Here is a 12,250-nt window from a genome sequence, read left to right on the forward strand (position 1 = left end):
CAGCTACCCCCAACTAGCTACCCCCAACCAGTTACCCTCAACCAGCTACCCTCAACCAGCTACCCCCAACCAGCTACCCTCAACCAGCTACCCTCAACCAGCTACCCTCAACCAGCTACCCTCAACTAGCTACCCCCAACCAGCTACCCCCAACCAGCTACCCCCAACCAGCTACCCCCAACCAGCTACCCTCAACCAGCTACCCTCAACCAGCTACCCTCTACCAGCTACCCTCTACCAGCTACCCTCTACCAGCTACCCTCTACCAGCTAGCCTCTACCAGCTAGCCTCAACCAGCTAGCCTCAACCAGCTAGCCCCCACTCGCTAGCCTCAACTAGCTAGCATTAGCTATAGGATAGCTTGGTAATGACCGCATGCGCCAGGTCGTTGAGAAGCAGTTAGGCCCACCTGTCTCAAACCAGGCCCACCCGACTCAAACCAGGCCCACCCGACTCAAACCAGGCCCACCCGACTCAAACCAGGCCCACCCGACTCAAACCAGGCCCACCCGACTCAAACCAGGCCCACCCGACTCAAACCAGGCCCACCCGACTCAAACCAGGCCCACCCGACTCAAACCAGGCCCACCCGTCTCAAACCAGGCCCACCCGTCGCAAACCAGGCCCACCCGTCGCAAACCAGGCCCACCCGTCGCAAACCAGGCCCACCCGTCGCAAACCAGGCCCACCCGTCGCAAACCAGGCCCACCCGTCGCAAACCAGGCCCACCCGTCTCAAACCCGTCTCAGCCCAGGCCCACCCGTCTCAAACCAGGCCCACCCGTCTCAAACCAGGCCCACCCGTCTCAAACCAGGCCCACCCGTCTCAAACCAGGCCCACCCGACTCAAACCAGGCCCACCCGACTCAAACCAGGCCCACCCGACTCAAACCAGGCCCACCCGACTCAAACCAGGCCCACCCGTCTCAAACCAGGCCCACCCGTCTCAAACCAGGCCCACCCGTCTCAAACCAGGCCCACCCGTCTCAAACCAGGCCCACCCGTCTCAAACCAGGCCCACCCGTCTCAAACCAGGCCCACCCGTCTCAAACCAGGCCCACCCGTCTCAAACCAGGCCCACCCGTCTCAAACCAGGCCCACCCGTCTCAAACCAGGCCCACCCGTCTCAAACCAGGCCCACCCGTCTCAAACCAGGCCCACCTGACTCAAACCAGGCCCACCTGTCTCAAACCTGTCTCAAACCTGTCTCAAACCAGGCCCACCTGTCTCTAACCAATGCGTCGTCAGTGGGTGCTCTCCGTGGACTGACAGCTGGAGGGTGGAAGAGAAAGCAGCAGGTTATTAACATATTAATTGAGAATATAAGAGAGAAGTAGGTTATTAACATATTAATTGAGAATATAAGAGAGAAGCAGGTTATTAACATATTAATTGAGAATATAAGAGAGAAGCAGGTTATTAACATATTAATTGAGAATATAAGAGAGAAGCAGGTTATTAACATATTAATTGAGAATATAAGAGAGAAGCAGGTTATTAACATATTAATTGAGAATATAAGAGAGAGAAGCAGGATATTAATATATTAATTGAGAATATAAGAGAGAAGCAGGTTATTAACAGACCAGGTATCCCAGCTAACTAGCTAGTCAGGCACGTGGCTGCAACTTGGACTGCAAACCAATTAAGGCCACGTGGCCAGAGACCACCGGAGGAAATGTTCCACCAAAAGAGACCGTCAAACATGTCTCCCATCAGATAAATAATATACAATCACTGTTAATTCAGTCATCTAAATGGTCATATCATAGAAAGACTTGCATAAGAGAGCTCCATCGTTTGAGTCGCGTTGACAAAGGAAAATGCCTTCTAACGACACAATTAGCCTAATTAGCCTACTAATTAGTCTTGGAGTGGACCTAGTAAAACTGCACGAGTGCATGGTTGAAGCAATAAGCCTGGACTACATCTAATTACACGCATTGCCGATTTCTACATATAAGCTACTCAACGCCTAGAACTAGAAACATGTTACCTGGTTTAACGAGACAGATCATCACTCACCTGGTAGAATCGAGAGAGGAAGGGAAAAGGTCCCGCCAGCATTTATACCGCTCCATGGCCCCGCCTCCTTCACTGCGCATCAATTAAAGTCCAGGTTAACCCAGTTCAAATTTTTGTTATGAGCTTCACACACCACAGGAAAACATGTCATTAACCACCCAGCCAAATCTGAGTGATTAAAAATGTCGCTAAGTATATAAAATAAGGCTTCAAAATCGGTTAAAAATCAGCAGCATTCTCTGGTCTGAGACTGTGGGGGCGTGTCTGCTGAAGGCACCGAAGCCACACCCAATTGCGTGGGGAGGGGGTGTGGAGGGAAGAACCTGTCAAATAGTACCGTTCTCTGGTCTGCATATTGTCACACTGGCACGCCGTCTCTTTTGTGGTAGGAAGGCACAGCTTTGTGAAAACAGAGAGGAGTTGAAATTACACTTGTCTAATGAGTCAAACGCACAGATGCTTCCTCCTAACCTACCTCCTGACAAACAACACAGGTAAAACTGTAGCTACTCTATACCAACGCGCCAGTGTTACTGCCCTTAGATGCAAAATACAAAAACAGGCAACGAGGAATGTATGAGTCTGTCCCTATTTTCTCACTGCCACCTCCGGACCCATTCCTATCCCTCCCAGGCGATCCTGTCGCCCCTTGGGATCAATGGAAAAAGTTGTTTAAAATGTACCTTTTAGTCACTGGCTTGAACAGCGCTCATAGCGCGAAGAAGCGTACACTACCGGAGTTGATAATCGGGACAGACTCATCCACTCTCGTTGGCAATGTTACGTGTGAGAATAACGAGCACTCGGCTTCAACTTTCCCTCTCATATCCAACAGAACTGGAATGTTCAGCCAGTAGCCGCCGAGCACCGCTTCACTGGGAGAGGGTGCGTCTTTCTCCAGCTGCTCTACCTAACCATCCCCCTCGCTCCCGCCTCCCGGTCTCCCGCTGGAGAAATATACTGTAACCATTACCGGTGAACCCATACGCACATCAGATGCCACAAATATGGCAGGCAGTTTCTGTATAGTTAACGCTTATAGTCATAATATATCATCCGTAACGTTATTTGGTGGGTGGTCGCCTGGTCGGTGCTGCTAGCTATGTTAGCTAGACTAAGGTTATATACACACTCCCATCTGCAACAAGCTACATAGCTAATGTTAGCTATAATTCCTCCTAAGATTACATATAATTCATCATAGCTGACATTACCACATAAATGTCAAGACACATTTTGTAGATTAACGTAGCAGTGTATTTTCCTATTGCGTACGTTACCTAGCTAACGATATAACGTTAATAAGCTATAAGCACACAAGGCAGCGGTGTCGGCACCAAAGGTTGATGCGACAGGAGGAGAATGGAGGCCGGGGAGGGAGATGGTTGACAGGAGGAGAATGGAGGCCGGGGAGGGAGATGGTTGACAGGAGGAGAATGGAGGCCGGGGAGAGAGATGGTTGGCTCCGCCGAATTCACCAGGACCAGTCGTGAGTCCGTGAAACCCAAAAGCCTCATATTATAATTGCAGAAGCTTTCGGGAGTGAAATGTTTGCTGCAGAGGCGGGCGCTAGCGGTGACAGACTCCTCTGTAACACCATGGCTCTTCAAAAATGCTAACCATTTGCTTCTCATTTCAGCTTTACTCGGGAGTGAAAGAAGGAGACCTTATCATCCCATTCCTGCTGGCATCCAGGAAGGATGCATTTTCGTTTAGTTTTATGCATAGGCATTGCTAACTAAGAAAAACTAGCTAATTCTAGACTGTTGGTTAAAACTAGCTAATTCTAGACTCAAGATTGAGCAGGAGAACCGAAGATTCAAATCCGTTCTAGCTTTATATAGTGTTAGGGCGGGGATATGCTAAGAACACCGCTCTACGTCATCCGGTACCGTTTTAAGCCCGCCCAGAAAATCCAGAAATCAAAACTGGTCAAAAACACAAAACTGGTCTAACTTCACAATTCAGTACTACACATGGTTCATCCCATTTTTACATGTTATCAGCAATGCATCACTAACACATAGAATGTGTTTTCAAGCAAATCTCGGATTTTGGTTAACTGGGACTTTAAGCAATAACACCCGAGAGGTTGGGCTTCGATCGTCCCTTATCCTGTATATATATATTATATATTTTTTATATTAATTAGTGTCTCTGTTTTCTTATTGATTTTATACAATAACATGGCACTGTCATTAAATCCTTTCCTTTCTTTTTGAAAAGTATGCGCTAGCCTAGTGTTCAATTGATTTATTAATTCATTACTTCCTCCGCAGACCGAAATAGTTCCCTCTAGGCCTAGCGTTGCCTTCTATGGTCCACAATGTAACCAGAGCGAGTAGTGTGTATATATCCATGTGGTGCAATACTATGATGCAGTGACCAGCACCCTTGTGAGACCAGTCATAAAGCTCTGTGTGCTACAAGAGACATTATGAACAGATCCAGACAATAGTAAAATAAATAAATAAGTAATTTATTTTTAATAAATAAATTAGTAATTTTTAAATAAGAGTTGCCACCCAGTGCTGGGTGGGAAGAGTGTGTTGAGTTTCAGGGCTGGGTGTTGCTGGGATTGACTTCTTATTGATGACTTCAGCCATACTAAAATGACCCTAGCAACAATCACTAGGCAGAACATCTTCTGCCCTGGGCGGACGGGCTTATGACTTGATGTTCACATGCAAGAGGCCATCTGAACGCATTGTGTTTGCCTCTGGGTATGAAATGCGCTATACAAATAAAGCTTTAATTGATTGATTGATTGATTGATTGATTGATTGATTGATTGATTGATTGATTGATTGATTGATTGATTGATTGATTGAAGCTTCTCTCTCTCATCAATTTACACAAAGATGAGCACAGTTTTGATGGTATCTTTTTCCATTTTATTTTCAGCTCATAAATGTGCTTTTTCTAAACCAAACTTTGTTGGATTGTGGCAAGTGACAGATGAGACAAATACAATTAAATTACATTTAAAAAATAATGAATAAGTAAATTAATACATTTGTATGACCTCATCTTCGCACCTGCTCAGTACAGTTTTAACATGAACATGACTTCACCCTGGCAGGAAGATGATCAAATGCATTACTTCATCACAAAGAAATCTATTGAGATAATTATGAAAAATAAAATCTACATTTTGTTTCAGAGCAAAAACAAACTGTGTCTCTTCATGTTAAGTATGGAGAACCTTTGTCTGAGACCAGCCTCAGAGAACCTGAAACATGATTCAAATATATCATCATCACATAAACATAATAATACAATACAGTACAATTCAGTAGACATTGTGCCCGTCACATCCCCCAAGTTACAGTATAACATTCAGAGCTGTTCGGGGAATGATCAATAGGCGAATGACCTGTAGTACAGGACAGAACAGAGGTCCGCGCTGTGTACCCTCTCTCTCTCTCCCTCTCTCTCTCTCTCTCACACACACACACACACACACACAGCTTCACGTTATCGTACCTATCGGCAGCCTGTCCCTTCAGGTTGCGCAAGTCAGTAACCTTCCTAAGAACGGCGTCAACAGAGAACAGAGAGAGAGAGAGAGAGTTGAACTTTAACCCCGTTAGGAAGTATGAAGTCATCAAACGATGGATCAGTGAATCTCCCATAATAGCTCCGGTTGCCACGGTAACACAGAATATCAGCACTAGTCTGTCTCGACAGGCTGTCATTGAAGGCCTTAATTACATCAATCAACACTAATTGATTACTGATTAACCCACAGGTGCAGAGATTGCAATCAGCGATTGACCCAACCAGAACAGGTGTATTCTAGTCAATGATAGGTCTGAAAAAATCATCACACCGAAGCTTCCAAGCTTCCGTAGTATACACACTCAGATTAAGGCAAGAGATTAGGACAAGTATACTAGTATAGTATACTAGTATACCTCTAGTCCTAGAGGTACAGATTATACAAGGTTTATAAAAAGTCCTTATATGATGATGCTATCTGTACTCGGCTATGGCTGAGCTCTGCTGCTTCTTCTTCGATGAAGGCGATGATGATGAAGATGGCGAGGCGGACACGGGGGTTAGCGTGACGCTGTACAGGTTGGCGACGAAGGTCTCCCACCCGCGTCGGAACGCCCGGTCCAAAGCCTGGGGGGGGGGGCAGGAAACAGGTCATCAATACACCTGATCAGAAATCGATCAACACACTCGAGCAGGAACCCATATCACCAGGTCAAGGTTCAAGGTTCAAGGTTCCTTAGCCGAGATGAGACAGGTTTAGACAGTGATGTTCTAATCTTAGAAGCAATCGTTCTCCAGAAGTTATCGGGAAGCGCGTTTGGAAGGGTTTTGCGTCGGAAGGCCGACGGAATGTTGGTCTGAGACTTCCCAGGTAGAACAGGTGATCGCTATGACGACGGTGGAATGTTTAAGAGGTGGATTTAAAGGGCAAGGCCTACACAGTGCCTGATGTGGGAACGTGATAGTGCGGGCGCAGGAATGTCACCTGTGTGTGTGTGTGTGTGTGCACGTGTGAGTGAATGAGAGGATACCTTTGACTCAAGGTCGGCGACCGAGAACACACTGTGTGTGTGTGTGTGTGTGTGTGTGTGTGTGTGTGTGTGTGTGTGTGTGTGTGTGTGTGTGTGTGTGTGTGTGTGCTATCAGCACCCCTCCATATCTCAACCATTCCCTGCCGTATAGCCTACACCTCAAACAGAGAGAAAGATTAGAAAAGAGAGGGGGGAGGGGGAGAGAGAGACACAAGCTGGGAGGAGAGGGTGAGGAGAAAGAGGAAGAACGAGAGAGAGAGAGAGACATGTTTGGATAAAAGCACCATATAAGTCCACTCTGTTTACCATTTACACATGTAAATAGGCTTCGAGGAGAGAACAACAGGCCCCAGTGTTAAAAACAAGAGTTGGATCGATCGCTAAGCTAACGGATAACTTGGTTACATCATCACAGCCATGTTAGTGAATAACTAATATGTGTAGATTAACCCATTAGAGTGCAGGGGGAGGCTATTGAGGCCATAACCTGTTATTGGGGGGGTATAAAAATCACCATAAATTCCTAATAAAAGTTTCCATACGTGGACAGACGCTACAGAACTTTAGAACTTAGAACTTTAGCCCAGTGTTCCACACTAAGAATTCAACACATACAGAAGTTACATAAGTCCGCTCTACCCTCCTCTCTCTCTTTGTCTCTCTCTCTCTCTGTCTGTCTCTCTCTCTCTCTGTCTGTCTCTCTCTCTGTGTCTCTCTCTCTCTCTCTCTCTCTGTCTCTCTCTCTCTCTCTCTCTGTCTGTCTCTCTCTGTCTCTCTCTCTCTCTCTCTCTGTCTCTCTCTCTGTCTCTCTGTCTGTCTCTCTCTGTCTCTCTCTCTCTCTCTCTCTCTCTCTCTCTCTCATCTGTTCACGTCTACCTGGAGAGGAGGGAGGGTGACGCTGACCTACATGGACAAAACCACTGCTGCTGGACATAGTCAATAACACAAACAAACAAATAAACAACAACAACAACAAAAACAAACAAACTGTCTGACAAGAATAGAATAAGCTTTGTGAGGGGGATAGATGTGAAAACACACACACACACACACTCTGTCTCTTTCTCTCTCTCTCGGTCTCTCTCTCTCTCTCTCTCTGTCTCTCTCTCTCTCTCTGTCTCTCTCTCTCTATCTCTCTCTCTCTGTCTCTCTCTCTCTCTCTCTCTCGGTCTCACCTTGCGGTAGTTCCTTAAGGTGCTCCTCTTCACAACCTTCATCTCCTCCTTCATCTTCCTCCCCTTCTCATTCTCCTTCTCCTCCTCTCTCCCTTTCTTCTTGTCCTTTATCAGTACCTGGTCGTCCGCCTCTTCCTGGACAGTGAAGTGGACCAGCACCGGCTCTAGCACAACCCCCTCCTCTTCCTCCTCTTCCTCCTCCCTTGTCCCCCCCATCCTTCCCTCCACCTCCGGGGTGACCTCCAGGACAGGGGGCTCCGCCACCACCTCCATGCCCAGGCTGGGCCTCTCCTCCCTGGGCCGGTGGTCCTCGTCCTCGGCCTCCCTCCTCTTCCTCCTGGAGCTCCTCCTCCAGCGGCCGCTGTGCCGGCCGCCGGGCTTCCCGCGGATGAGCGAGGCGCCGTCGTCGTCGTCGTCCTCCGCCGCCGTCATCATCCCCAGGCTGAGGTGGAGCGCCCCCGGCTCCCCTCCTCTCTCCTCCCCCCCCCTCCCGCGCTCCTCCGCCTCCCCACCCGTCTCCTCCTCGGGCTCGTCCAGGCGCCCGTAGAACCCGCCGGCCTTGTCCAGGAACCTGGGAGACCTGATGGAGCTCCTGATGGAGCTTTTTCTCGAACTCTTCCCGATCGTCATCCTCTCTCTCTCTCTCTCTTTCTCTCTCTCTCTCCTGTCAGTCGTTCTTCTCTATTTCTTCCTCACTCGCTCGCTTGCTTCTCCTTCTTGAGTGACACACCCTGGAGGTGCGACGATGTCTGTTAATCTGTGGGGGAGAGAAGCAGATTAATGAGATTAAATAATCCTAATTCACACCTGGGAAAGAAAGAGAGAGAGACAGAGAGAGAGAGAGAGAGAGAGAGAGACTTCGCAGGGGTGGAGAAGAGGGTGTTTCGGATAGAGGGAGAGATAATGAGAGAGAGGGAGGAGAGAGAGAGAGAGGGGTGGGTGGAGGAATGCTGATGGAGGACAGAAAATATTCCACCGCTCTCCTCTGTCTCACTCATCTCTATCTCGCTCACCCACTTTGCATTTATCTGTGTTCCCATCTCCGTCACCCCAGCATGCAAAGTTCACAACGTGTGTCTGTGTGTGCGTACCTGCTTATGTGTGTGTTTGTGTGTGTCTGTGTGTGTGTGTGTGTGTGTGTGTGTTTAGCCTTCAGAACATCGTGTCTCCAGCTCGTTGGTGTGTCTCTCTCCTGGGTTTATGGCCGTGATAACACAGATGCCAGAGCTCCAGCCCCACTCAGACTTTGACACCAAACAAACGCCAGCGAGCTCATAGACATCCCCACACAGACAGAGGTTCAAATCCCAGACACCACCCTGTCCTATCTACATTCAATCTGCTGACAAAAACAGTAGAAACAGTAGATATATAACCGATAGAAGCCTCTTCTTCTATTCATTTACCTGTCAACCAGGGAGAGAATATGAAGTCGTACCGATAAACACACACAGTGACCCTGATACTGGCAGCTTGAGAATGACCAACTGAGACCACAGTTACACACACACACACACACACACACACACACACACACACACACACACACTCACATTAACACGGGGATCACTCACACACTACAGGTTACACTGAAGAGTAAGAGAGTGCCAAAGAATAACACACACACATCTGAAGTCCACGACGATCACAGGTCTAGATAAATCAATAACGACAAATACAAAACAGGAGACAAGAAAGAAAGAAAGAAAGAAAGAAAGAAAGAAAGAAAGAAAGAAAGAAAGAAAGAAAGAAAGAAAGAAAGAAAGAAAGAAAGAAAGAAAGAAAGAAGGAGGTCTTACTTGGAGTGTGTCAGCTCCTGTGTGTGTGTGAGTGAGTGTGTGAGCTGTCTCTCCTGCGAGGTCTGACTGAGTTCTGAATACACCCCCCGGGTTCGTCATCGACCCTGCCTGGACCTGTCGTCACCACACACACACACACACACACACACACACACACACAAACACACACACTCTGTCTCTCTTACAAACACTCATACACACACAAACACAGACACACAAACACACACACACACACAGATACACTCACACACACACACCTTACCACTGTCACACATTCATGGAAACGGAGATAAAGATGAGTGCAGTGTGACTTTCAGAGGACACACGCTGACACAAACACAGACAAGAGAGATGCCAACACACACACACACATACACACACACACACACACACAGGAAATCACAGTACCGTCCTTGGCGCTAGAAAAAAGAAGAATACACACACACACACACACACAGTCAGTTGTAGAGTGAGTTGAAGCGCTCTGAATGTCTATCCTTAGATGCTCTCGTCATGGAGAGTCTGTTAGCTGAACCAGAGAAGCGTTTAACGCACAACAGAGTGTTTATTTGCTCTGCTCTATGTTTTAGAGTGTGTTATCGTGCGCTGTTCTCTGAGAGGAATGCCCCTGTGTTTGGTTGGTAAACAGTGTGTCTGGGTGGGACCTGGAGTGTGTGTGTGTGTGTGTGTGTGTGTGTGTGTGTGTGGGAGAGTGGTGTTGCTTCATCGCAAGTTACCACATCCCTCCATCAAAATAAACCCTTGTTAGGGTCACGTTGTAGTGGCAAAAACACACGCTTCACTTGTCCGTGCACACACACACACACACACACACACACACACAGGTAGATGGTCTTAAGTTGGCGATGTGGTGCACATGATGATTAACATACTGCGTGTGCGTGTGTGTGAATCACCAGGGATGAGTGTCTTGACACGGTGGTGATGTCTGACCATTACTCACTCGCCAGCACACTTCCAGCTGCCCGGCTTTGCCACGTGAGCGCACCCCATCTCCTTATATGGTCGCGAGTAGGCAGCCTTCCTCCGGGAGTGGGCGGTGCAGCTGTCAATCATCTTGTGAAAGCACAGCTGTATACGGAGGCTGATTGGGTGACCAGGGTTCCGGAACACCGAGGTTGCCAGGGGATACCCTCAAAGACAGGTAATCGTTTGCTACTGTGGCTAGATGTGCAGTTATGACTCATTATGAGAGAGGGAGAGAGAGAGGGAGGGAGAGAGAGGGAGAGAGAGAAAGAGCCGGAGGGAGAGAGAAAGAGAGAGAGGGAGGGAGAGAGAGGAAGGGAGAGAGAGAAAGAGAGGGAGAGAGAAAGAGAGAGGGAGAGTGGGAGGGAGAGAGAGGAAGAGAAAGAGGGAGAGAGCGCGGGAGGGAGAGAAAGAAAGAGAGAGAGGTCATCGGTTGATAATGTGCAGGTGTGCAGTTATGACTCATTATGGAGGAGGGAGAGAGAGAGACTGTCTGACAGAGAGAGAGACTGTCTGACAGAGAGAGAGAGAATGACACACAGAGCGAAAGGCAGAAAGAACAGCGAAAGACAGAAGGTCAAAACCAGGAGAGAGAGGAGTATAAAGAGAGAGAATGAGAGGGAGATCTAGAGGAGAGGTCGGGGAGTAACAGATCAACAGGTGTTAAGCAGCTTCTGGGTACCCAGACTGGGGGTTAAGCGTCTGGTCTGGCAGACTGACAGACGTCAACGTGAAATAACACCACCAACACTTCCCTCGTCAGTCTTCAGACTGAACACTTGGTTTATTGTCAAGGTCGGGGGGACAGTTGAGACGACGTCCACAGAAACATACACTGAAGATAATTAATAAATAATACACCATAATTCAGAGGCACTGAGCACCCAACACACATTCACTGTTATAGCTACACTGTATCATATATGTACAGACATATACATACAAGCATGAACATGACCACACCCCCCCCCACACCCTAGTACAGTAGATACAGCCACACACACACACATTCACACACACCCCCTCAACCCCTAGTACAGTAGATACAGCCACACACACACATTCACAAACAGTAACCAGCACTATCAGACAATCACCACTACTATATCTTGACCTTTTCCATTCTTCACATGTACATTTTACACGGAATATTTACTTTGCATGTAATACTTTACACACGTGTGATATTTTACAGTATGTACATAATGAGTTCCATATACAGCATAGAACAACAGCAGGTACGTTTTCGCAGCATCAATGGACATATTTAACAATGGAACGACTTGTTGGAAGGTATTAGGGTGTGTGTGTTGTATGTGCGTGTGTGTGTGTGTGTTGTATGTGCGTGTGTGTTTGTGTGTGTGTGTGTTTGTATGTTTGTGTGTGAGAGTGTTTGTGTGTGTAAGTGTGTGTGTGTGTGTGTGTGAGTATGCGTGTGTGTGTGCGTGTGTGTGTCTCACACCTCCACGGCCGTGTCTGAGCCCAGTCCCTGTTTCTGTAGAGTCTCCTCTCTCTTCATCTTGGGCTTCTCGGTCCGCGTGTGCCACACGAGCACCTACACACACACACACACACACACACACACACACACACACACACACACACACACACACACACACACACAGATCAGTGATACACATACATATACTATTACATTTTATAGATAACATTATATCAGGGGTCTCAAACTCCCGGCCAGCACACACACACACACACACACACACACACACAAA

The 12,250-nt window shown here is 47.7% G+C and overlaps 2 protein-coding genes across 3 annotated transcripts in view; both read right to left on the reverse strand.

Moving 5' to 3' along the window:
- Window positions 1–4,901: 4,901 nt before the first annotated feature.
- On the reverse strand, window positions 4,902–9,728 carry LOC311328067 (uncharacterized protein). 2 transcript variants are annotated; one of them, XM_084461184.1, is made up of 3 exons: window positions 9,531–9,728; window positions 7,732–8,488; window positions 4,902–6,152 (listed from the first exon to the last, which is right to left on the reverse strand). In XM_084461184.1, exons 2-3 carry the CDS (start codon window positions 8,359–8,361, stop codon window positions 6,000–6,002), a joined length of 783 nt encoding a protein of 260 aa, XP_084317310.1. In that variant the 5' UTR covers window positions 8,362–8,488; window positions 9,531–9,728; the 3' UTR covers window positions 4,902–5,999. The 2 variants fall into 2 exon arrangements, with proteins under 2 accessions (XP_084317310.1, XP_084317311.1); XM_084461185.1 differs by lacking the exon at window positions 9,531–9,728 and having other exon boundaries at window positions 7,732–9,394.
- A 1,637-nt stretch (window positions 9,729–11,365) lies between these two features.
- b3gat3 (beta-1,3-glucuronyltransferase 3 (glucuronosyltransferase I)) overlaps window positions 11,366–12,250 on the reverse strand; it is a gene marked incomplete at its 5' end in the record, with an annotated part of 4,014 nt that continues 3,129 nt past the window's right edge. Inside the window, one exon of the mRNA XM_084461232.1 lies at window positions 11,366–12,072. Coding sequence (XP_084317358.1) covers window positions 11,974–12,072 — 99 coding nt within the window. The 3' untranslated portion in view covers window positions 11,366–11,973. The remainder of the gene's footprint in view (window positions 12,073–12,250) is intronic.

Source organism: Borostomias antarcticus, assembly GCF_949987555.1.
Source record: "Borostomias antarcticus genome assembly, chromosome: 37".
In the NCBI taxonomy this organism is placed as follows: domain Eukaryota; kingdom Metazoa; phylum Chordata; class Actinopteri; order Stomiiformes; family Stomiidae; genus Borostomias; species Borostomias antarcticus.

Coding starts and splice junctions, on each gene's coding strand:
- LOC311328067 (XM_084461184.1), bottom strand. CDS start 8,361: ATGACGATCGGGAAGAGTTCGAGAAAAAGCTCCATCAGGAGCTCCATC. Junction 6,153..7,731: donor CCTTAAGGAACTACCGCAAG/GTGAGACCGAGA, acceptor CCCCCCCCCCAG/GCTTTGGACCGGGCGTTCCG.